Raw genomic sequence first — 27,643 nt, forward strand, 5'->3', positions numbered from 1 at the left:
AAAGACAAATACCGTATGATTTCACTCACATGTGGACTAAAAAACAAAACTAACAAACAAAACTGAAATAGACTCATAAGCACAGAGAACAGACCAGTGGTTACCATAGGGAGAGGATGGGAGGGATGGGTAAAACAGGTTAAGGGAAAAAAATAAGTGAGAATGTTTGATATCTTAATCTGGGTGATGGTTACATGAGTGTATATACATGTCAAAATTCACCAACCTGTACAGTAAGATTTGTGCATTTTATTGTATGTACCTCAATATGAATAAGTTTTTAATGAATCTTTAAAAATTTTAATGAAAAAATAAGATGAAAATTGTTAATGTGAAATGCAACAAAAGCAACATAGCCCCAAATAAAAGTGATGACCATGAACAAAAAAAAATCAAGCTTTCCTTCTCAAGTTGAAGAGCTCATGGGCCAAAATTTTAGAAGTTTATATTTTAAGGGGGCATCAGTTTAACAATGGCACAGGGAACTTTACTACAAATGATGAATGGCTATTAATAGTTTCATATATTCACTGTTTGCTATTTTTAAAGAACTGTATGCAGAACTGTATAACAGTTCTTTCAGATGAAATACTATAGCAATTAAGTCATTTATTCTAATTAAATAACTACATTTTCTTATAATGACCATGACACTGATAAAGTTTCAGGAAAATTAAAAATGTCATTACTTTGCCAAATCATAGCAAAGCAGTATTATTTCTAATTTGAAGATAACAACACTGGATAATATTAAAAACGAGAAATTATTTCACTGTTAAGTTTTGGGCAAAATTTATGTCCCTAAAAACTGTGCTCGTTTCTACCCTACCAAAACCACCACATGACTTTGATGACTGACTGCATCTTTAATGGCCTGGCACACAAGGTACTTTTTCAAGTCATGTTATTAAGACTCTTTGTTGCATGTGATATTTCATAAAGTCCTTGAAACTTCTCCCTTGGTGTGTGATTCTGTACTCTCCTGGTTTTCCGTCTACCTTCCTGACGATTGTTTCCGTTTCTGTTGGTTGCCCATGCTTCTTGTAGGGCACACATCCTGCTCAGATCACCCATGGCTCATAGTGCACCTAAATCCTGGAGATTCTCCACTCAGTATACACCATCCCTCTCCTGATTCCCAGCTACTCTCTTGGACCACTTGCTAGACAGCTCTATCTAGACATCTCACAGACACCTCAAATAAACATTTTCAAGCGAAACTCATAATCTTGTCCTCTACCTGTGTTTATTATTAGCTGCCCTTCCTGCGTTCTCTATTTCAGTTGGTGGTACCACTATTCACGAAGCTACCTGAACAAGAAATACTGTGTCTTGCCAATGGGTTTCAGCCCCAGACAAGTTCATTATGGATTTAATAAGACCAAAGAAATGACAGCAGAATGTTCTTGGGGTGAAAGGTTTATACCCAATTTTATTCCCATGGCGGCAGGTCAATCACTAGAATCCTGTCCACTAAGAGCGAGTCTGCATGCAGCAAGCCAGTCTCTGCCTCTGGACCTCTCTACCCCCACAGCCGTCTCAGTCTCTGTCCTCGGTGCTCTCACCGTTTCAGTTTCATCTCTGCTCTCCTACAGCCTTGCAGCAATGCCACCATGTTGCCCAGAGCACTGGGTAGAGCTCTTTATTAGAGTCAATAACAACTTACTCCCACACGTGTGTAGTGAGCTAGCCAGCCAGAGCCAGTGAGAATCCTGGCCACAGGAACCTTCACTTTATCCACATACTGACATCATCCTGAACATATCCCTCTCCCTTATTCCCCACACCTAACAATTACTGTCAATTTTTAATCTTAATTGTAACCCAAAATCCATTTCCCTTCATCCCTTACCAGTGCTCCAGTCCAGGCCCTTCTGAGCTCTTACTATCCTGCTGTCACAGCCTCCATGCCGCCTCCAGCCCTGTGCACCTGACTTCTGTTCTCCCCACAGACTCCAGTGGACTAAATCTAAACTGTAAACTAGCCAACCTAATGCCCTGTAGCACCTCATCACTCACAGGTTAAATGTTAGGTTCCTTAACATGACATTATATGGCATATAATGAGTCTTTAATTGAGTGGGTCCAGCCCAAATCTCCAACTCCATTTCTGGCCACCATTTCTCTAACAACACTAAACAGTTTATTATTCCACACACCATTTTGTTTTTTACTACTATTCCTTATGGAACTACCCAACTCCCTCATCTAACTGAAATATACAGTTTTCCTTAAAATTTAGTTTAGGCATCATTTCCATAAGAAACACGTACATTCCACCCACCTCACACCCCAGACTTGGAGATGTATTTAGGAGCAAATAGTTGTGATGTCTGTAACTTTTTTAGAGACAGTTACAGACAGATGAAGTAAATGCTGCAAAATGTTAATTAACCACTGGAAATCCAGGTGAGGGTAATTTGGTGTTCATTACACTATCCTTCCACTTTTCTGTAGATCTGAAAAATTTCAGTATAGGAAGTTGGAAAAAATAATAATATATATGCCACTCTACCAGGACTATACTATTGCACAATCATACTGTTTTAGTTCTTATTTATTTATGAATTCCTTTCTTCCACTAACTTATAATTAAGGTCAGGGCCTTTTTTTAAAAAATTAATTGTAGCATTTTCAAGACCTAGCAAAATAGGCTCTCAAATATTTGCTGGAGAACTGAATGACAGTGCCAAGTCAGAAATAAGCCTTAACATAGAATTATCAATCAGCCCATAAGTATTTTAGTGTCTACAATGTGCCAAGCATATTCTTGGATGCTCTAGCAATAAAAGGGAGTGTTAGCCAAGGTCACTGAAAAATCCCATTAACTAGCACTGGGCTGAGACAATGAGAAAAGAGAGAAAAATGAAGATGGTTAGTTAGGAACTAAGTCCTCAAAGGTTAGGTATGTAGTTTCTGAGATGGGAAGTGACTCTTCAAGACTCCATTCTTATCTCAATTCCTACAAAATGGCAGACCAAGTAAACATAGATGCTCTCTTTCACTAAAAACATATAGAAATGCCTTACAGAACTTATTCAAAACCTCACCATCAGCACTCAAAAATTTTAAGGTTAATGTCAGAGCAGTAAACTTTGGCTTGATGCCACAATGTTCCAGAGGTACCTATAGGCACTAGAAGTTAATAGGAAGAGGAAGTGGTTTTGTTCAATCACAACATAGTTAACTGAGACCAGAAGCTGGGATCCTGGAAGCACTTGGAGAATGGCTCAACAGAAAAATTCACCCATGAGCAAGTTAGTAGCAAGGAGGCTTTATTCTTGATCACAAGAAATATTCCCCTTGATAAATGTTTCCCTAGCCTATACCACATATTTGTGCACATTCTAAATTTAAACAGCTAATGTAGAACAGCCAAGAATTAACCCCAAAATCAGTCCATGACCAGTGAAACCTTGGAGCACCAAACAGAGGCAAACACTACCATAATAAACACAGAATGTATTAAGCCGTACTGAAGATGAACTCATGACAAAAAACTGTAAATCATATAAGGAAACAATATGTCATAAAGGAACATCACCACACACAGAAAAGGAGGAGGTTGGTACCCCAAGAACTTGAAATAACAGTAAAGTTGAGGGAAACTGTAAGACTTGGATTTAAGATGTTTAAAAACATGAAAGAAAAGACAAAAATAAAAGCCGTAATTGAAGAACATAATGATTTGCAAAAAACAAACAGTGGATGAACAGAGCCTAATGAGACCTATTAAGTAGACCAATATATGCATTTTGGGAGTTGTAGGAGTAGACAGAATGAGTCACAAGGAGTATCTGCAGAAATAATGGCTGAAAAACATTTCAAATTTGATGACAGAAATGAATCAACAAACCCAAGAAATGCAATGAACTCCAAGTAGGATAAATTAAAAGACAGCCATACAGAGATACATTTATAATTAAACTGTTGCAAGACAAAGACAAAGAGAGAATTTTGAAAACAGCAAGAGAGAAGAGATTCATCATGTACTTACTGTTCACTAAGATTAACAACTGATTTCTCATCAGAAACCATTGAGGCGAAAAGACATATTTATAGTGACATAAAAAACTAAAATAAGAATTCTATATCCAGTAAAACTGTCCTTCAGAAATGAAGCAGAAATTAAGACATTCCCAGATAAACAAATGCTAAGGCAGCTCATTACAACTAGACCTGCCCTACAAGAAATGCTACAGTTTTCCAGTTGAAATGAGAGGACACTGGACAGTAACTCAAAGCCATATGAAAAAATAAAGATCCTCATTAAATTAATCTTCATAGACAAATGTTAAAGTCATTATTATTTTATTTTAATTTGTATATGCACTTTTTATTTCCTACATAATTTAGAAGACAAATGCATAGCAGTAATTATAAATCTATGCCAGACTTATAGAATAAGTACACATAGGTATAAAGATGTAATATATGACAACATAAAAGGAAAGTCTGAGCTGCAGATCAACAGTTTTCCATGCTATTGATGTTAAACTGGCATCAATTCAAACTAGCTTGTTATATACATTTAGGAGGTTAAGTGTACTCCCTATGGTAACCATAACAAACTATCTAAAAAATATACACAAAAGGAAATGAGAATGGAGTCAAAATGGTGCACTACAACAAAATCGACTAAACACAAAATAATTCAACAGTGGAGAAAATGAGGGACAAAGAGATACAAGACGTACAGAAAATAGAGTAAAATGGGAAAAAATTCATCTTTATCAGTAATTACATTAAGCACATGTGGATTAAACCCTACAAAAAAAGGACAAGGTTGGCAAAATGGATCCAAACTGAAAAAAAAAAAATTCTACAATCAAATTATGTGCTGTCTATAGCGATTCACTTTATAATCATTGATACAAATAGGCTGAAAGTAAAAGGGTGGGAAAAGGAATTCCATGCAAATGGTAACCAAAAGAGAGCTGGATGACTGTACTAGTATCAGACAAAACAGACTTTATGTCAAAAACTATTACAAGAGACACAGGAGGACATTATTATACTAATAAAAGGTTCAATTCATTACAAAAATATAAATTATAAACATGTACACCAAACAACACAGAATATATGAAGTGAACATTGACAAAATGAAGGGAGAAACAGACAGTTCTGTAATAAAAGTTGGAGATTTCATTACACCATATTCAATAATAAGGAGAACATCTAGACAAAAGATCAGTATGAAAACAGAATACTTGAACAACACTATAACTAGACCTAGTATCATATCAAGACACACTACCCAATAAGAACAGAATACACAATCTCCTCAAGTACACATGGTACTTTGTCCAGGACAGACAATAGGTTAGACCACAAAACAATTCTCAGTACATTTCTAAAGATTAAATTCATACAAGTTATTTTCTCCAATCACAATGGAATGAAGCCATAAGTAAAAGCACAAAAGGAAAACTAGAAAACTCACACATATGTGGAACTTATACAACACACTCTTAGCCAATGGGTCAAGGAAAAATGTCACCAAAAAATTAGAAAATACTCTGAGATAAATGAAAATAAAAATACAACACACCAAGACTTATGGTGAAAGCAGTGTTTAGAGGGAGATTGCTAGCTCTAAATGCCCACATTAAACAAGTAAAATGATCTCAAATCAATAACAAACTCTCTATGAAGAACTAGAAAAAAATAAAAACTACATCCAAAGCTAGTGGAAGGAAAAAATATAATAAAAATTAGGGTGGAGATAAATGAAATAAAGGCTAGGAAAACAAGAGAATCAACAGAAGCAAAAACAGATTATTTGAAAAGATGAACAAAACTGACATATTTTTAGCTAGAATGGCAAAGAAAAAGAGAGAAGACATAAATAACTAAACAAATGGATGTAGGAACATTACTATGAACCTTACAGAAATTTAAAACAAAAGATTGTAAGAATATTATGGATTTAATAATATTAGTAATAAAGAATATTATGAACAATTATATGTCAACATATTAGATAACCTAGATGAAATGGATAAATTCCAAAAGTACACAAATTATCAAAATAACCCAGGAAACTGAAAATCACTATAGACTTAGAATAAATACAGAGGTTAAATTAGTAATCAGAAACCTCCCAACAATAAAGAGGCATAAAATATCAATCATACGTTGGTCATGGGGATGGAAGTGCAACAGGAAGAATGGTTCTGTAACATCTTCCTATGTTGACAGACTGTAATTGCACTAGTTAGGGTAAGGATTTAATAATGTGTGTAACTACTGAATCACTGTGTTGTATACTTGAAGCTATTATAATATTGTATATCAACTATGCTTCAATAAATAAATAAACAAACAAATAAAAGAAACCTCCCAACAAAGAAAAGTCTGAAACAGGATGGCTTTATTGTGAATTCTACCAAACATTTAAACTAGAATTAACACTAAGGAGGGAACACTTCCTAATTCATTCTAGTGGCCAACTCTAATACCAAAGCCAAATAGATGTCACAAGAAAAGAAAATTACAGACCAATATCCTTATGACTATAGATGCAAAATCTCAATAAACTACTAGCAAACTGAATCCATCATATTAAAAGGACTGTGCAAAAGTAAATTTGAAATGGATCAAAGACCTGAATGTAAGTCATGAAACCATAAAACTCTTAGAAAAAAACATAGGCAAAAATGTCTTGGACATAAACATGAGCAACTTCTTCATGAACATATCTCCCCAGGCAAGGGAAACAAATGCAAAAATGAACAAGTGGGACTATATCAAGCCGAAAAGCTTCTGTACAGCAAAGGATACCACCAACAGAACAAAAAGGCATCCTACAGTATGGGAGAATATATTCATAAATGACAGATCCAATAAAGGGTTGACATCTAAAATATATAAAGAACTCATGCACCTCAACAAACAAAAAGCAAATAATCCAATTAAAAAATGGGCAGAGGATCTGAACAGACACTTCTCCAAAGAAGAAATTCAGATGGCCAACAGGCACATGAAAAGATGCTCCACATGGCTAGTCATCAGAGAAATGCTAATTAAAACCACAATGAGATATCACCTCACACCAGTAAGGAGAGCCACCATCCAAAAGACAAACAACAACAAATGTTGGTGAGGTTGTGGAGAAAGGGGAACCCTCCTACACTGCTGGTGGGAAGGTAAATTAGTTCAACCATTGTGGAAAGCAGTATGGAGGTTCCTCAAAAATCTCAAAATAGAAATACCATTTGACCCAAGAATTCCACTTCTAGGAATTTACCCTAAGAATGCAGCAGCCCAGTTTGGAAAAGAGAGATGCACCCCTATGTTTATTGCAGCACTATGTACAATAGCCAAGAAAAGGAAGCAACCTAAGTGTCCATCAGTAGATGAATGGATAAAGAAGATGTGGTGCATATACACAATGGAATATTATTCAGTCATAAGAAGAAAACAAATCCTACCATTTGCAACCACATGGATGGAGCTAGTGGGTATTATGCTCAGTGAAATAAGCCAGGTGGAAAAAGACAAGTATAAAATGATGTCACTCATCTGTGGAGTGTAAGAACAAAGCAAAAACTGAAGGAACAAAACAGCAGCAGACTCACAGAACCCAAGAATGGACTAACAGTTACCAAAGGGAAAGGGACTGGGGAGGATGGGCAGGAAGGGAGGGATAAGGGTGAAAAAATGGGGGGGAGGGGCATTACTATCAGCAGACATAATGTGGGGGGTGCGTGGGGAGGGCTGAACAACGCAGAGAAGACAAGTAGTGATTCTATAGCCTCTTACTACACTGATGGACAGTGACTGTAATGGGGTATGTGGCGGGGACTTGGTGATGGGGGGAGTCTAGTAAACATAATGTTCCTCATGTAATTGTAGATTAATGATACCAAAATTTTTTAAAAAAGAAAAAAAAAGTATTGTGTAACGACTAAGCAGTTTTGTCCCAGGAATGCAAAGGTGGTTCAACAGAAGAAAATTAATCAATGTGATATACAACATTAACAGAACAAAAGAAACTAATGACAATTTCAATTGATGTAGTAAAGACATGTAAAAAATTCCAACATCTTCCCTTGATAAAATACTCAGAAAACTAGGAAATAGAAGGGTTCCTCAATGTTCCTTAACATGAAAGAAGTCATTTATGAAAGACCCACAGCTAACTTACTCAATTATGAAATACAGAAAGCTTTCCTCTACAATTCCTTTTTTGTATGGAAGCATTCTATTCTTCAGTTTGTTTTTTCTTCAACTCTGAGTAGCAGGTAAAGCAAGCATTCTTCCATATTGCAAGTAAGGTAATAGTCTCAAAAGAGGTTAATATGACCAAAATTTACAAGAGCAGAAGGCAGGTTTCACTGAAGCCCAATCTCTCAATTGAGTATTATTTCTACAACTCCTACCAAAAAAAATTCAAATCTAAAGTCATTGGGAACCTAGCCTCTTTTAGGAAATACATTCATGAAACTATACAAGAATGCTCTACCACTCTCCAATTCAGACACAAAATGCAAATGTTTGATTTACTTGACAGGTGTTATTTTATTCTTCAGTCAGTAAGGGTTACAAGACTTCTGACACATTCTGCCTGATGTTAAACCTTGCTAGTACCCTGTACATACTACACAAACACACCTTGACATCGGGTGCTGAAATCCTAACAGTGAGAAAAACCATATTTCTGCTGTAAGAACTGGAAGTGCAGGCTAATCAACACTGTACCAGAAGTTCTAGCCAGAGAAATTAGATACGAAAAGGTATCCAAATTGGAGAAAAAGAAGTAAAGCTGTATCATTTAGAAATAACATAATTCTGTACATAAAAAAATTCCAAAGAATCTACAAGAAAGCTACTAAAGCTAATAAATGAATATAGGAGAGTTTCATGGTACAAGATCAACAATAAACTATTCCATTTACAATAGCATTTAAAAGAATACAATACCTAGGAATAAATTTCACCAAAGAGGGAAAACATTTTTATATTAAAAACCATAAAACATTGCTGAAAGGACGCAAATACCTAAATAAATGGGAAGATATACTGTTCATACATTGGAAGACTTAATACAGTTAAGATATCAATACTACTCAAAGCAATCTAAGATTCAATGCAATTCATATCAAAATTCCAACATTCTTTTATGTGGAAATTGAAAACCAATCTTAAAAGTCATAAGGAATTTCAAGGGGCCAGGAATAGTCAAAATAGTCTTAAGAAACAGAAGCCAAGTTGGAAGACATATTTCCTGATTTAAAAAGTTATTACAAAGCTATAATAATCAAAGTAGTGTGGTACTGACAAAAAAATAGACATATAGACCAATGGAACAGAATCAAGCATCCAGAAATAAACCCTATATATCTACAGCCAGTTGATTTCACCAAAGGGGCCAAGTCCATTCAATGGGGAATGATTAGTCTTCAACAAATGTGCTACAGGACAACTAGATTTCCATACGTAGAAGTCTTAAGTTTGACTCCCAACCATTACTTGGTAACAGAGTCTTGGATATGACACCAAAAACACAAGCAACAACAGAAAAAATAAATTAGACTTCATCGAAATTAAAAATGTTTGTGCATCAAAGGATATTATCAACAAAATGAAATAACAAAATACAGAATTGCAATAAAGATTTGTAAATCATATAACTGATAAGAGTTTAATATCCAGAATATATAAAGCATTCATAAAAACACAACAATAAAAAGATCAACAACTCAGTTCATTAAAAAACTGGGGAAAGGACCTGAATATATATTTCCCCCCCCCAAAAAGGTACAAATGCCCAATAAAAATGTCAATATCACTAGTCATTAGGGAAATGCAAATTAAAACCAGAGTGATATAGCACTTCACACCTACTAGGTCGGTAAATTTTTTTAAAAAGGAAAATAACAAGTGTAGGTGAAGCTGTGGAAAATTGTTTAAGCCTTTGGGCCTTGCTGGTGGGAACATAAAATGGTGCAGCCATTGTGAAAAACAGTTTGGTGGCTTCGTATAACCAAGAACTTCCACGTCTAAGCACATCCCCAAAAGAACTGAAATCAGGGACTCAAACAGAGATCTGTAGGTTGATGTTCACTGCAAAATTATTCACAGTAGCTATAATATGGAAACAATCCAAGTATTCAACAACAGGTAACTAGATAAATAAAATGTGGTATACATACAACAGAACCTTATTCGGTCATAAAAAGGAATGAAGTACTGATACATGCTATGACATGAACAAACCTTGAAAATATTATGCTAAAATACTTAGTGAAAGAAGTCAGACAAAAAGCCCATATAGTATAGGATTTCATTTTTATGTATGTCCAGAATAGGCACATCCAGAGACAGAAATTAGATAGGTGGCTCCAGAGAATCGGGAAGGGAAAAACTAGCAGGTATAAGGTTTCTTTTGGGGTGATGGATATATTCTGGAATTAGATAGTGGTGAAAGATGCACAAAATCCACTGAATTGTACACTTTAAAAGGGTGAACTTTGTTGTATGTGAGTTCTATCCGAATAAAACTGTTATTAAAATTTTTTTCCATGCTAGACATAGACTGTCACTATGTTCCTCCTCCATGAAATCATCATAATAATAATGACACAAACTCATTTATTTAAAATTCAACCCTTTGATTACAGAAGAGCCTCACTTCACTGGATGTTCTTCAAAGACACATTAAAAATCACTGCTTTAAGACTCGCAGAATCCAAGAATGGAGTAGCGGTTACCAAAGGGAAAGAGGTTGGGGAAGGTGGGTTGGAAGGGAGGGATAAGGGGATTAAGGGGTATTATGATTAGCGCACATAATATAGGGAGGGAACGGGGAAGGCACAGAGAAGACTAGTGACTTTATAGCATCTTACTATGCTGATGGACAGTGACTGTAATGGGGTATGTATGTGGTGGGGACCTGATAAAAGGGGGAAATGTAGTAACCGCAATGTTGCTGATGTGAAACCTGAGCATAAGATTGGATATCAATGATACCCTAATAAAAAAAAAATACTGCTTTAGATCAAATATCCATTTGGACAGATATATCAACAAATGCTGAGCCTAAAAGAACTGGAGCTCAATCTCCCTACACTGAGGTTATGCATGAGAAAAGAAACTCCATTAAGTGTTACAGGACAAATGAAAGTAGAAACATATTAGTAATTTTATTTCAAAATCATCTGTTTACTGCATAATCATCAACAAAACCTTATACAAGTACAGTAGTAAAGGGTGAGCTGCACAATGACAGTCATCTTTTAAAAGTGAATATTAGGAAATGTAAAAAGTGTCTTAATCTCAGTATCAGATTGATTCTGTTACCATTCTCTTTTCCATATTCTGTATTTGATGAGATATGTTTGAATTTAGAAAGACACATTTCCAGGCCATACATGTAAGCATTGTGAATTCATGACTGCAATCAGCAAATCTGAGCTCTGGTCCCAGATCTAGTGGCTGTGCCCTTGGGCAAGGCAGTTATCTCTTTGTCTCCCTTTTATTTCATTTTTTAAAATGTCATCCCTTCTTAAAGTTGTTTATCAGGGCAAAACTTCTGATTGTCAGCTTCCTTCTGGCCTGATAATGGTAGAGGCAATTCTAGTATGTTAAAAAAATGGTCACTTCTCTATTGATAGAATGTGAATATACACTTACAATTTTTTATTGTACCATTTGCTAAGCAGTAAATTCTCTCCCTAAATATCAGAGCTTCCAAGTTGACAACCGGTAGACTGAAAATTAAACTTAAATTTCACAAAGTTTCTTCTGTCTGTACACTTTCTTTCATGTATTAATTATCACAGATTTCTAAAAATGTGGTAAATCATTCAGATACTTTCGGACTTTGAAGAATCATATTCCACCACTGAAATAACTTTAATAATCTGTTTGGTAAAACCTTTGGTAATCTTATTGCTTAACTGAAGTTGGTCCCTCAATTAAAATTATGTTAAAAATATTACTAAGAGCATGAAAATGTGGTGTTCTTGAACACATAAACAGTGAAATCTTTTAAATAAAACAGTAAACAAATTTAATTGTTAAAATTAATTTTTAAAAGCTGTTATTTCCCTTTTAAAAAGGAATACCAAAATGACAATACCAACATTAAAGCATTTTTTTCTACTATGTGTCCACTTTGAGGTCAGTATTTTAATTGGAGTTACTTTAAATCCAATCAGAGGGACTCAAGCTAATTCAATTTGAAAGCTGGGGGAAAATTAAACCTTATCATTCTTAACAGGAATTGGTGGTAGGGGTGGTGAGCTAGTATAATCTGTTTCTATTAAAACACGAATACATTAACAAAACTCTTAAAATGAAATCAGCACTGCATTTTTTAATACAAGTCAGCAAACATCAGAATACACCAACAATTATTAGCAGAACCAGACATATATTTATTTGTAAAGTTATATTTCTCTTACACTATGTCAATCTTCAAAGCAGTACAACTATCCTGAACTGCTCACAAAGTAACTTATTTTTCTAGACTCACATAAACAGTATTAGTTCAAATTATCAATATTGCTTTAAGACCTGCCTTTGCCAAAGAAGATTCCCCTAATGTCCATGGCAAGAGTATGAATTCTTAAAAATACCAAGTTATATTAATGGCCAAGCTATCTTAATTTTTCTCAGTGATTTAATGGTTCTTTTGCAATGTGACTGGACCCAGTCTTATAAAAAATATCATTATTGGCCATTTACTTAGAATTAGAAAAATAAGGGCACTGTTTGTTCAACATCAATCTCCACTTCTTTTTTTCCCCCCCAGCTACCCATTTTCACAGATAAGACAAGTAAGGATCAGAATGATTAAGAGATTTGTCTAAACTCATGTAAGTCACCAGCAATGAAGAGGGCATTAAATGCATGGCTTTTTGTCATTCTTTCTGCATTTCTACTGCAGTTCCCAGCAAATCAATAAAAATACAGTAGCACTAAGAATATTTAACCAAATATTGGAATTTGTCAACTTCATGATTTCCTTACGAAATGACTACAAGAACAAGAAAACAAGAACTCGAGAACATAAAAATTCTATTTTGACCCAAATACTATTTTCCTTAAATAATGAAATATAAATTTAAGTGTAAATATAACATATTTATATAACTGTAAATATAAATATAAATATACAGACACTAATATCCTTAAATAAAAGGAAAATGTGTATTCTTCTATTTTGAACTAATTGATGATTCATTCTACTTCAAGTGCATTTTAGAATACAACACATGGTGCCAAATGTTCAGCACAAGAGCCACTCATTAAAAGATTCTGTCGCCTCCTCCATCCATCTCAACTTGCCACTGGGGCCACCGGTGGCTATTGGCCTCTGCATGTGACAAACCACACAGAGGAACAATCGTAATTTTTACTAGCATAAACAGCTAACCAAAATGGAAACACACATAAAGAGTGATATCTTGAGAAAGATGTAGACTATGAACTCCCTGCCCACTACTACTAAGTAATCTAAAACAAATATTTAAATAAAAAATACTGAAAATTTGCCTGCAACTTTTTGTGTGCTAGTTAACATACTCTGGTGTGTAATTCTTTTTCCTTCACTCACCCCTTCATGCCCACTCAAGACACTACCATCTTTACATTATCTGCAGGAAGTTAAAATTGCTTCTGCCCAAAAAAGTCTATGGTACCAATGAATTAGCTGAAAAGATTTCTCTTAACCATTCACCCAATGAACCACCTACCACACAGCAAATGTTCTCTGGCCTGTTCATCTCATACAGTTTTACTTCTCTCTGTGCAGAGCACCACAAAAGACGTTCTTGAACATTTACCACACATGGAGAGTTCTCATCTTTTCAACTATGGTGTCCATCACATCAAGAAAATAAAAGGTGCTGAGTCAACAGGGTTAAATGAAATTTACATCCATTCTTTGACTAGATATTGCCAAGAAAAGGTAAAATATGAAAGAACAACAAATGGACCTACAGAAGGGTGAACTCTTAACAGCAGGTCTCAATGTACCAGTGTGTGTGAAAAGGCGATGGGAAGGAACATCACTCCAACTCCGACAATGACCCGAATGTACTATTTTATCACACTTCCTCCACAATACTAAAAAATAGTAAATAAATAAATTCAACATTAACATCAAAAAAAAAAAGTAGAATATCAAACTTAAGACAGAAACAGTTAAATTAACTAATGGCCCCATATTATTTGGAAGGAAGTTTCTACTACTCTCAGGAACAACAGTGGTTCTTCCTCAATTAGGGGTGGTTTTGCCTCCCCAAAAACATTTTTCTGGTTGTCACAACTGGGAGTCATTGCTATTGGCATCTGATGTGAGAGGCCAGGGATGACACTGGCCTATGTCCTGCACTGCACAAGACAGCCTCCACAACAAACTGCCTAGCCCAAAATGCATCAAGGATGAGAAACCTTGAAGATGTAATCCACAGCTAGAAATGTCTTTTTTGATAAATGTTGGTGGAGTGGAAGATCTATTCTGAGTAATACTAAAAAGACTGCAAAATAATAAGAAGGCCATTTTGGAGGATCATGCCAAAAGAATATGATTTATTTAGAGAAAGTAGTTAGTATTAAATAACATCATTAAAAAAAAAAGCTACACTGTTCTAAACAGAGAATTACCAGTTTCATAAAGTATATTTTTAAGAGAAAATTTTCTTTCCATCCATCCTAAGAATTAAGCCCAGTGAGGATACAAATTTGAAACTAGAACCCTGAACAATGAGTGGCTGCATTCTCCAATAGTCACTTGACTAATCTAACTACTTACAAATGCTAAAACTAGAAAAAACACATATATAAACACAAGGAAAGGGCAAACTCCCCAGAAACTGAAAAAACAAACATTTTTAATTCATGCCTTCTGCTCAGTCTATAAGAATTTGGTTTTTAAAGATCATCAAAAGCAGTTTCTGAGAACGACAGGTTAAAGAAAAAAGAAAAAAACAAGGAATGTAAAAGCCAGGAAAGTATTTGTCAGATTAGTGTCAAAGGCCTTTGTGAGGATGACGCCTTTATCCTCTGCAATACATATCCCTACAGCAGTTCACAGCCTCTGAAGGTAAATTTGGTTCATTTTTACCTTTTTGGTACATCACATTCTCAACTGTTGACTGTTGAGATTGCTTGTACAGACTACTATGTTAGAGCAAATGCCAGTATTGATTCAATGATGCCAACTGCGTTTTCTTCCTTCCTTCCTCAACAAGATTTAAATGATGAGTTTTTAAAAAATGCTTTCATAGAAAGTCTGGACACTATAAATGCTCAGAAACATTAAAACAGTCCTGACTGACAAAGAAAACATGGGGTACAATTTATTGGGTTTCTCTTAAAACATCTCAATAATCTGTTTTTTAAATTCAAGGATGAGCCTCAACAAAATGCCTGATTCAACACTATTGATTATTTTTCTTATAAATAGTAACTGCCAGTTTAAACGATGAAAGTGATCAGTCCTAACTGGGAAACACTGCCTCAGAGAGAGAAAAAATTCTCTCTCAAAATTGTAGTCCAGAATATTAGGGGTTTCAAAAAAGTAACCGCAAACGCATTTATTTATTAACCGAAATACTCCTTCAACCCAAAACCCTGCTGAAAATATCTATTTTTTTGCTATTTTTAAAAACTGCTCTGGACTTCATCAATAGGCTGGCTGTTAAATTCAGGAGCAAAGACAACAAATCCCTGGGCAAACAACTGCTGAGAGTAAGACCCTTTCTTTAGAATAATCAGAGACAGTTGACAAAAGAGGGCCATCCCAAATGCCCTTTCAAAATTCCATTAAGAAGCTGAACAGAAATAAAATAAACACACATGCTTATATACATCTTTAAGCAAATTATAGTTCTACCCCTCAGTGGATCCTGCTTCATCAAAAAATAAAAAATCCAACTTTGAAAAACAGTGAGATAGTGTTACAGGTTTCTGAAGATGAGAAATGATCCTCACTAATCAAGTGCAAAGTGGGAAAAACTGGTTCCATTACCCAGAGATTATCAGGTATGTGATAAACCTTTTAAGTAGACAAGAACCAAGTGTCATTGTAAAGAAGCCTGTAGAACCATATGTGCTTTTACTTCCCTGACTTAAGCAATTTTAAGATGGTCAGTTTTTAAGTTGAACATGTACTTTTGAAGCATACCCTCTCTCTCTCTAAAGATGATTTTTCTTCGATCCCAAAAAACATCATCTGAATCTTATCTATAGTGTTGGCAGATTGGCCTCTCAAAATACCTCAGTTCTGTCTTATTTTTCCCAAATCAAACAATTTTAGGGCAGGTAACTGTTAACAGCTTGGTTTGAAGTGAACATGCACACAGGCAAGAGACACTGTCCTTTATATCATCTACAGATCTCGAAGAAAGTGAAAATGGAGCAAAAACCTGCCCATCCTGGGTCAAGGATAATTAATAAAACTCAAAATCCAGGCTTATAGTCTCATAGTTCCTATCTTTCTCTTAATAATATACCACCTATCTTTTTAAATTTCATTTTTTAAAACATGACTAATTTAATTTCACATTTCAAGATTAACTTTGGGCTATAATTTATGTGCTAATCTTTTTTGTTGTTGTTCCTACTTTCATTTATTTATGATTATGTGCTAATCTTTAAGATAAAAACCATACAGAAAAGTTTTTCATTAATCTCACAAAAAACTCAAGTTTCATCTCAATTTAAACTGAAGTGATAAATATTTTATTCATGGAAAACAGCCTGTACCTTTTAAAAGGAAATAATTATTGCTACATAAAGTTATGGAAATGAACACCCCCAAGCAACTATATGGATGGCAAAACTAACTCAAAATTTTGGGACAAAAATCCATTAAAAGTTCCAATGATTCCTATTGCCATCCAGCTACAAATGTTCACTTAAAAAATTAGTTTTCACCCAAGTGAATAGTCTTGAAAAATCTAAGAAATATAAGCCAGCTTTATGTACTCTCCTTCTATCCTAAGACTTCAATCTCCATCTTTTATGGAAAGGAAATAAACAACTAGCTTCCTGTTCAATCACCAGCTTACAACCAGTCTTTCACACATCACAGAACACAACCAGCCTCCTCCTTTACTTCTCTCAAATGTCTCTTATCTTAATTTCAACTTGTTGAAATATGAGACCATTTTACCACACTAATGCTTTCCTATGAAATTCATCTTACTTTAACATTTAGAATATGAGAAACATCACGATGTCCATAGACTATTTTATTCCAAAATGTTTTACAGTGTTTATATAGGAAAGACTGAGCACTCATGAAAGTGAAAATTCATTTTGTCAAAAGTTAAAAAATATTGAAATTTATAAAAAAGGGTTTAATCTTCTGTTTTTGCTATTGTTATATATACAACCAGAAAAAGAACTTCCCATACCATTCCCCTTTTCCTTCTAATTCCATGAAAATGCACAATGGCTAAAATGGCTATAAATAAAAAGAACTACCTTTAAAAAAAAACTATTACTTTAACCCTATACTTTCCTTTAAAAACGGGATGTCTTATAAAAACTAAGACAAATTCTTTTGTGCTTGGATGAACAACAGGAAAGCAAAGCCTCCAGGCCTTTGGGGAGGAGCCTTGTCCCCACAGTGGGCTCCGAGGGCTCTGATGTGTTTGGGAGATAAGGCTCCATAGTGACACTTAAGGAAAGGCCTGGTCACATTTGAATTTCTGCATTCCTCAAGAACAATTCATGGCAATAACTAACTTTGCAGAAGAGCTACATGAAAGCTTTGGCCAATGAATGAGGGTCATCTGCTCTTTATCACAAGGGTAAACCTCATCCTGGCCAGTTTCTAACCTTTTAACCCTGTGAATTCCTAATTTACACATGAATAATGGAATTCTTGCCTAGAGTGCAACTTTCAGCTTCTAGTTCCTATGTTTAGAAACCAAGACTTGATTGCCAGCCTGTTAAAATATAAAACTTGCACAGATTAAAGTTTCAGTTTCTAGGTGCTGTACTATTACACTTCTGAACCAAAAGATATACTTGCTGACAAAATCTTTGACAGGAAAAGTAAAAAGAACATACTTGCACCCTGCTGTTATCAATAACTGGGAGGGAACTAGTTTTAAAACAAAACAAAAGAGAATGTCCACTTAATGCCTATTCTCTTCCTATTTAATATATACACCATCCTTACCCTGAATACAGGATAAAGTCACTTGAGCCTACATCATTGGACATTGTTTCTTAGATATCAGAACTAACTTTGTGAATTCAGAATCTCTAAGAAATCTCCTAGTTCTAAAGGAAAATCTTAATCAACTACACATTTACTTTAAATATGTAACACTGAAGGCAACTTCCTAGCAAAATATTGCCTCAGAATTAAATTAAAAATGTGCAATATGAAAGTGTGGTCCCTACAGTTAACTGACTACAGTTGATATTTAACAGCCAGGCAATTCTCCACATAGTTTCACTGGAGAGTTTGTGATGCTTATAATATGAATACTCCCTCACTACAATAGCCTTCAAAATGATTCACATCTAATTGAATATTTATTGTTAATAATTTTTATAAAGACATAAAAATCTAAAGAAACTCAAAAAGCCAATGCTAATATTTATTTCATGGTTCCTGACATTTGTTACACTGTTCAGACTTCATTCATGAAATATGAAAGCTCTGTATATTTTCAAAGTATTTCTGGGCGCCCCAAAATTCTGTCAGACTTCTAAGGAAGTCTCAGAAATAACGTGTGTTCATGATAAAGGCTTCATCTTTCCAAGGCCCACCCGCTACCCTTTTCCATCCTGTCCCTCTCCTCTTAAGCAAGGTAATACAAATTACAGTTTCTGCATATAGAAACAAAGGCAGACAAATTACAACTCTAAAGAACAATTCTATATTAGACACAAATTAAATGAACAGAACATAAGCTAAGATGCTTATCCTGAAAACAGCACTGTACAGAAACACCATTGCTCAACAACAGCAATGATTATTGGCCAATAATTACAGCAAAAAATAAAAGTTTATCAGAAATTCTCTCAAGTTCATGCTGTTCTTGGGAGGGGTGGCTAGAATTGGGAATTTCTCTACTTTGTGACATTTCAATATAAAAACATCTTTGCTTGCAATTTATTTCCAATTATTACTGTACAAATAATACTAACATAAGAGTGGCATAAATATGGCCTGCACTGTTACAATAAAGTCCCCTAGGAGGCCCTTGCAAATAGTTTCCTAATTTTCAACTGTGTAGATCTTAAAAGAAACTCTCTCCTGAAGATTACGCCTTTATCTCAAGAGCTCCTTTTTCCTGTTGTTCATCTTGTAAATGATCAATGTTTAGGCATAGTGCAAAATCTGTCTTTTGTGGATTAACAAAAGCATGTAGCTAAGATGCTGTAAAACTACTTTAAAGATAAGTTATGTGGGTTTAAAAAAAAAAGATTTATATTGTCTATTGTAACCGTTGAATGCTGCATGTTTGATCACCTGACGAGGTGGAATGCCTCAGTGGGAACAAGGATTTCCCTATCCATCAGAGGTCCATCTTTATACTCAACAGTTACCAGGTCAACCACCAAGCAGTGGGTCACCTGGGCAAATGGTTGATCTGACAGGAGTTGTTTATACAAAGGAAATCATTAGACATCAAACTTTATGACAGCTGGGAAAAAGTGGGCAGATCTGGTTTAAATCCATTAGGCATAATATGGAAATGGCCTTAATCTCTTTCTTTCCCAGCAGGAAAAGACTAGGAATACTTCAAAGGCTTGAGAGTTACTGACCAATGCCCTCTCTTACAATTAAAAAGCAACATGGGTGATCTTTAAGTAGTCAGAGAAATGGAAAGCTGGGCTGTAAGAAACATTTAGCGCTCAAAGGCCATTTACAAAGCAGAAAAATTTGCCTGTGATTTTCTAATTTGAATGACTAAGCTACAAACGATGAGATTTTAGAACAACTTTTGTTGTGTTGGCCGAACTTCTACATCCAACTCTTCTCATAGTCTAAAACACTTAAAAATACATAAAGCCACCGCTACAGGTTTTGGTGTTCTAAACCTAATTTGACTTTCATCTCAACCACTCGATTGAATTTTTTTTTCCTTAGATTTTTCTGCATGCCTTAGTTAGCAACTATCACCACCGGGAAAATTCTTAATGTTTGTGTCATTTTGGGATTAGCATGTTAGTGAAATCAAGAAATCATCAAAATGCAGCGGTGAAAAAATGTGAACTAAAACACTTACTTGATAAGGTAAGATGAGCTTTTTGACTAAGAATGGCTCCATATTTGTTCATCGCCAAGCATTGATAAAATCCTTCATCAGATTGTTCTCCTCGCTTGCCTTCCACCTCACTGATGTATAAAGAGCCATTGGACAGAACCTGGATCCGTTTATTTTCAGACACTTTTGCTCCATTTTTCAGCCATGTGACCTTAGTAGGAACTTCTCCGTGAGCCTGGCAATCTAAAACGACTGGGTCCTTTCTCGTGACAGTTACATCCTGTGGTTCGTTCATAAAAAACAGTTCACTAAAGCACCACACTCCTACAGGGAAAAGGGGGGAAACACATATCCAGAATTATAGGTATAAAACCACTTTTTAACACACAATTGTAAAACACATGTTCAGGGTGAAATAAGACAAAGTTTAACAAGCCTTATTAGTTAACTTTTAAACATCTTAAACAAACTAATTTTCAACAATCCTTTTTAAAGAATCAGAAAAAAATCACCTTTTACAACATCCACACTAAAAGCACAGGGAAGATTTCTGTAACTTCTGTGGCTTGTAAGAATTCTGTTCTCAAATTCCTTGCTAGAGTTTCAAAATCATCAGGAAAACTCATGAGCACAAGCTGTTTGCTACTTTTACAAGCTTGTCAAAAAGATCTTGAACAGAGTAAGTCGTAAAAGTCTAATTTTACAAGAAATCATTAGCAAAACTCCTACTCTGTGAACAAGCAAGTTTATTTCCTTATCCCTTGAAGTGTTCTGGGAACTTCTGGCACCTACTCCTTTGGGAAGTGCGTTTATCTTTTGTGACAAATCACAAGTTTGCATTTTTGTATGTCTCCTTTTACAGCAAGGACTGTCTCCTCTCCTTGAAAGAGACCCATTTACTTAATTTCTGCAGAGTAAGGTAGGTATTAAGGGACAAACAGTCGACTTTGAAAAGTTGGTAATTCTTGCCGCTTGTACTCAGTGGGTGATCGGATTAGGAAACTTTGATTTCATTTTTTTTTTAGAACTGGCAACGGTTGGAAAAAATGCATGACTAATTTGGTCCTTACTGTCTAATAGGGATAGGAGATTGCTTAATCAACCAATACACATTTTTATCAAAGCAGAGGAAAGGCATTATCCTAAGCATACACGTCGCCCCTGGTCCCCGCCAGGATAAAGCATCCGATGACCACCTAATGCCCGTCACCTCCTGCATTTAGCGCAAAGGCCAGCTAAAGTCTTGCATATTCATTGAGGCCCCGTGGAGTGTTAGGGGCAGCGCGGGGCGGGGGTGGGGGGCGGGAACGGGACGTTTCACCTTCCTTCTGACTGTTTTGAATCCACGATTACAAATCCCCGGGATTGATCTCTGTTTTTCATCAAGACAGGTCCTCAGAAACCTCACACACTACTCAAGCTCCCAAGCCCGGGCGGCTGACTCCTAATGTATGCCCAGGGCGACGCGAGCGACCCTAACACCCCGCGGGGCGAGGACCACTCCGGAAGGCGCCCATTGTGTTTCCGAGTCACATCTGACTTTGATCCTTTTCTCATGCTAACAGAACTAACTCCTCCAGGGAAAAACAAAACAAAACAGAAAGCCCGAGGTTTGCAACCTGTAAATAAATGAAATAACCCATTCCCCTGAACAACTCCCCCAGACTCCACCCCCGCAACCACATCCACTTTACAACTTTTATTTCTTTGAGGATAAATCAACGCAGACCCAAAAGAGAAAAATGAGTCCACCCAAGTTTGCGCAAGGTTAAGCTGGAGTTTGAAGGACTTTTCAGATTGCGCACACCTCAGGCTCTGCCCCCAAATGCCTGGCTCCGTGAAATATATCCTATTTAGATATCTTCCTTCTCAGCTTCGGGTACCTTCTCCCTGCCCTCCCGGGCACTACTCGTTCACTCAACGTCCACCCCTCTTCTCTTAGCAATTCCACTCCTCCGGTCCCCACCTCGCTCCATCGGATCAGAGATAGTGGGGGCGCCGGGGTGCTGAGACGGGCGCTGAGTTCCCCTATTCTCAACCCCGCCCTAAAACGTGGGGGAACCCCCACTGCAAACAGGAAAAGCCGCGCGAAACCGCGGCGCCCCCTGCGTGGCGAGGCTGCCACTAAGGAAACAATATAAATAAAGCCACGTGCGCCGCGGAGGCCCTGGCGGGCGGGTGGCCCGGAGCCCCGCCGGGCCGCGGAAGCGAAGACGCGGCCGGAGCCCGGACAATGGCGCGAGGAGAAAGGGCCGAGAGTGGACAGCGGGCGCCAGGCCCCGCCGCCGCCGCCGCCGCCGCCGCCGCGGGGGCAGCGCGCGGAGAGGACAGCAGGCGCCCGTCCGCGCCCCCGCACAGCCCGCGGGCACCTCGCGCTGCTCCAGCGGCTCCCGCCCGGCTGCGCGGGGGCAGGGACCAGCGGCCAGCGCCACCGCCCCCAGCACCCACAGCCGGGCTCCGCGGTCCGCACCCCTCGCGCCTGCTCGAGCCCCACCGGCGCAGAAGGAAGCGCACCCACCTGGAACGCAGCCGACGAGCAGCAGGAACAGAGGCGCGCGGAGCAGCATCCCCGGTGGCCGCGGCCGCGCGAGGGGTCGCAGAGAAGGCGCCATTCAGCGGGGCTGTACGGGCATGCTGCCCGGCTCCCCGCAGCCGCTGCCCGCCAGCCGGCCCCCGCCCCCGGGCGCTCCCCGCCCCGCGGTTGGACGCGCGCAGCCTGGGCTTCCCGCTCCGGCACCGGCGCGGCAGGCGGCAGGCGGCAGGTCTCTGCGGCGGCGGCGAGCCCGGCGCACGGACACCGGCCCGCAGGAGGCGGGGGCCCGAGAGTCCGGCCTGGGGGCGGAGTGAGGCGGCGGCTGGAGGGGCGGGGGCGGCGGAGTGGACAGCGCCGCCGCTGCCGGCCTGGGGACTACTTTCTACAGCTGGCCCCTGGTCTGGGGACCGCGAGGTCGGAGCGGCCGGCGGAGGGAGACGCTGGCGGGGTCTGGGGCGGCCGGGTCGCGGCCCCGGGGAGAGGGGGCGGGCCCCGCCGGACAATGCACCTGGGGGTCAAGCCCCGGCTGAGGGGCTCCGGCCCGCGCCCCGCCCCCTCTGCCTCCCGCCGCCGTCGAGGACGGAGCCACAAAGGCCGAGCCTGCCCCCGGGGCCCCTCTCCTGCCGGCTTGTTTAGGATCGGGGAAGGAGGAGGCGGGGCGGGGAGGGATGGTGCTGAGAGACGTGGAAGGGCCGGAGACTTCTCCCCGATGGCCCCGGCCCATCCCCCTCTTTCCCTCAGTCGCCGAGGCCCTGTGGAGGGAAAACCGACTAATCCCACTTCAGAGATTTGTCAGCTCCACTGGAGGCATCTCCGGGTGATGAGCCCCACATTTGGGGACGGTTCTTATCCTCCCTGGCCCCATCGGATGCAGCACTGGCTTAAACATATCCCTGAAGAGTGCCCTAAACATGAATAATTACCTTTTGGGGAGACCTTTTATTATCTCTGTCTTGAGTTAGTCAAGTTCTTTAATTGATGAGAACTGTGCACACAGAGGGCCCTGTCTTAACAGTTGAGGCGAGATCAGGCGATTTCTAGGTTCTCTGAGCTTGCTCTGGGAGACTAGGCTCTGCTGGGTTGAAACTGACTAGGAAAGACACAAATGTTATAAATTTGTTCACATCTCTTAAAAATGAAGGATAACAAGAAGAGTTCAAAAGCACTTAAAAAGGTGTGGATCATGGATAGCAGTTACATGTAAATCAGAGTTTGCTAACCTAATGCTAAATCAATGGCACATGATGAGCGCACAGGCGAAAGCTAGTCTTCCTGAAAGCTACTGACAGAAATCTAGCTTCTGTCACTAAGACATCAACATAATGCCCTTAGCATGTTCCAAAAATCCTCCTTCTGAAAAAAAAGGGGGGGCGGGTCAAAGTTTTAGAACATCTGGGAGGGCAGCACTACCTTCCCTCAGAAGCTTACTATAATAAGGATCCACCTACTTGACAATTTCAACTTAACTGCATGTAAAACAGTAATACCCTTGGCCATATTGCTTCCAAAACCTTCTAATTTAGATTAATTTGAACTGTTTCAAAGAATCAGAATTAAGGTTCATGAAAGAAAAATGTTTACAGGTGATAAAATGTGTTTTAAATATGACAACTCAAATTCACACAAAATGATATTCATAATTATGTGCTGCTAGATTTTTTTTATTGCATGACATTCTTCTCCCTCTTGACTCCCCTTCTCTCTGTTTCCTTTCAACGGACCCTAAGTGTTCATATTTTCTGGATAAGAATTGCTACTAAGATGCTTTTATGCCCTCTTTCTTGAATAAGTCAGAATAAAAACTGGGGGAGGAAACAGATAAGCTAAAAAGCAAGGGAAGAACTTTTTTTAAACTGCCGCTTTGTCTTTTCTTTAACATTTCAATTAATTGATTCTTAGATGCTTTGGACCTTGAGTTGCACTGGGGAGAACATAGCATTCATTGCGGCTAATATGAAGTAATGTAATACATGTGATATATATATATAATCTACTATATAATGTAATGAGATTCAACAACCCTGTCAGACTATTCTGATGTACTATACCACGCTGAGCAGCAATCAGCTTACTCTGTGATGTAATCATACCATATTATATTAAATATTCAGTATATCCAAGGTCACTCATTAGTAAGTGGTAACTGGGAATCAGAATCCATGTGTTCTAATTTGTTTGTGGCTCTTTCTGCCTTAAATTTAAACTTCTCTTTTTTTGTTCTCTTCTTTTTTACTAACACCTATTCCTGTTGGCTTCAGATTTATAGCATACTTCTTTCAATAACACATGTCTTCTTGGATAGGTACATTTTCTTCCATGTATAATACTTTTCCTATATCATGTACTAGGCTGCATAAGCTTCTTAAGGACTTGTTACCCAGTTCTCACATTCCCCTCATTCCAGCACAGTACTTTGCATACAGTAAGTACACTGCAGAGGTTAAGAGGATGGTTTTAGATGTTGGACAGACTACAGTTCAGATTTCAGTGTTACCTAGACAAATTTTGCTCTCAAATCTCATCTATTTAATGAGAATAAGTATAATACCGATGAGCTGCTGTGATATAATGCATGGAGGTACCTAGTGCTTACCTCTATGAATAATTGTCTTTATTATTTAGTAAGTAAATATTCCCCAAAATGACAAATCTTTATCCTTTCAGCATGGGCTTAATTTTGAAATATTCACATTTTTAAGAGTCAAATCTGATTAATTTTGTTTGGTGATTACATTTTAGAGAAGACTCTAAAGACTTTGACTACTTCCTAAGCTGGTGCTGAAAATGGTAAGGAGTGCCTAGGTGTTGAAAACATCAAAGTTAGCCCCCTGAAAGATAAATCTCGTTGAGATAAACAACTATTTAAGCCCTATTTTGCTTTCATATTTTACAACAAGGGTAATTATTTTCAGGCTGAAAAGATGAGAGCCTATATAGTTGAAAACTGAAATCTGAAGGTAGGTTAAAAAATAAATGAAAGAAATCAGGTTTCTTAAATAAATTCAAGTATTGTGGCCCAACTTTGAGGAAAAAAATATTATATAACTTCACCCATCAAATTATGGAGCTATACCAAATGATCTTTAAGTCCTCTGACCTCTAAACATTATCTGGTTCTATGTAATCATAGGACTATTTGTATCTGTTTATGAATTATAGAAAATGAGAAAATGCCGCAAAAGTCTGGAGTTGTTCGATTTTTCATTTAACCAATATTAATTGCGCTCTTACTAAGTTGGTTAGAAGCCCAGGCCCTGGATGAGATTACGTACTATGATCTTCACATTTCAGAAATAACTCAGTGAGTTTGATTTGTCATCAGAAACATTCTAACTTGGATTATTTTAAAGTGGGTGGTAACTCTTTGTGGGGTTGTAGAACAGTGCAGCCACTACAGAAAACAGTATGAAGATTTCTCAAAAAATTAAAAATAGAACTACAACATATGATCCAGTAATCCCATTTCTGGGTACATATACAAAAGAGTTGAAAATAGGATCTTGAGATAGTACACCCCTGTTCGTTGCGGCATTATTCATAATAACCAAGAGGTAGATGCAACCAAATGTCCATCAATGGATAAAGAAAATGTGAATATATGTATATATATATAATTATTATTATTATTATTATTATTATTATTATTAGTCCTAAAAAGAAGGAAGTCTTGTCTTATGTTACAACATGAACCTTGAGGGCATTATGCTAAGTGAAATAAGCCAATCACAAAAGACAATGCATGATTCCAATAATAGGAAACATCTGAAGTGATCACACTCACAGACACAGAAAGTAGAATGGTGGTCCCAGCAGGTGCCAGAGGGAGGAGGAAATTGGGGGTTGTGGGTCAGTGGGTATGGAGCTTCAGTTCTTATACAAGATGAAAAAGTTCTACAGATCTGTACAATGTCAACGTAATTAACAATATTGCACCATACACTTAATATTGTTCAGAGTAAATGTATAGTATGTGGGGTTTTTGCCAACACATACATACACACACACAAAGTGGGTTGTAAATGCCTAGCATAGGCAGTGATGATCACATGGCAGTAGCCCGTGTTTGCTAAGAATACATAGATTAGGGTAGGCCAAGGAAAATGGAAAAGCAAGACACATCTTGATTTCAACAAGACATTTTAACTACCTGCATCTCAATATTCATATGAAGAAATGCTGATTGGATGTAAAAGGTATTATGCAAATTAATATTTGATTGAAGTATCTACTCACTTCTGCTCAAGGGATCCATGTTGCCAAATTTCTTTCTGAAATCTTTTAAAATCTGTTCTCCACTCAGTATCTGCTGCCCCGCCACTGTTCCAGTTCTAGTCCTCACCAGAGCCATTGCATTAGAAGGGGCCTTCAACAGACTTCCCCTAAATCTCCCAATATTTCCATGCTCTAATCAATTTTTTTTTGGTATCATTAATCTACAATTACATGAGGAACATTATGTTTTCTAGGCTTCCCTCTTCACCAAGTCCCTGCCACACACCCCATTACAGTCACTGTCCATCAGCATAGTAGGATGCTATAGAGTCACTACTTGTCTTCTCTGTGTTGCATAGCCCTCCCTGTGCCTCCCCCCACTAATCCATTTTTATAGTGACTACCAGGTTAATGTGCCTGTGATCAAGTTTTCCTTCTGATCAAAAAACTTTCATTGTCTGTAAAATGCCAAAGTGTTCATTAAACAACAAACTACATAATTCTAATGGCCCCTTTATCTGACCCCATTCTACAACTTTACAGTTAATCTTTCCCTAAATATATTCAACACTTGGGCCAAAGTGACCCGTCTGGTGATGACCCTATAGCACTTGCATGCCCAGCCTCTGAGCCTTTGCAGGAGCTCTTCCCTAAGCCTAGAATATTTTCCTTGTCCTTCATTCTCACATCATAATTGAGACCCTTC

The 27,643-nt window shown here is 37.8% G+C and overlaps 1 protein-coding gene across 1 annotated transcript in view; it reads right to left on the bottom strand.

Annotated features, from left to right (window-relative positions):
* The window catches only part of PRTG (protogenin), a 136,046-nt gene extending 110,721 nt beyond the window's left edge, over positions 1-25,325 (bottom strand). Inside the window, exons 1-2 of the mRNA XM_037021068.2 lie at positions 22,711-25,325; positions 20,214-20,516 (exon numbers count right to left, since the gene is read on the bottom strand). Of these exons, the coding sequence (XP_036876963.2) occupies positions 20,214-20,516; positions 22,711-22,804 (397 nt within the window). The 5' untranslated portion in view covers positions 22,805-25,325. The remainder of the gene's footprint in view (positions 1-20,213; positions 20,517-22,710) is intronic.
* Positions 25,326-27,643: the final 2,318 nt, after the last annotated feature.

Source organism: Manis javanica, chromosome 8 (assembly GCF_040802235.1).
Source record: "Manis javanica isolate MJ-LG chromosome 8, MJ_LKY, whole genome shotgun sequence".
Lineage (NCBI taxonomy): Eukaryota > Metazoa > Chordata > Mammalia > Pholidota > Manidae > Manis > Manis javanica.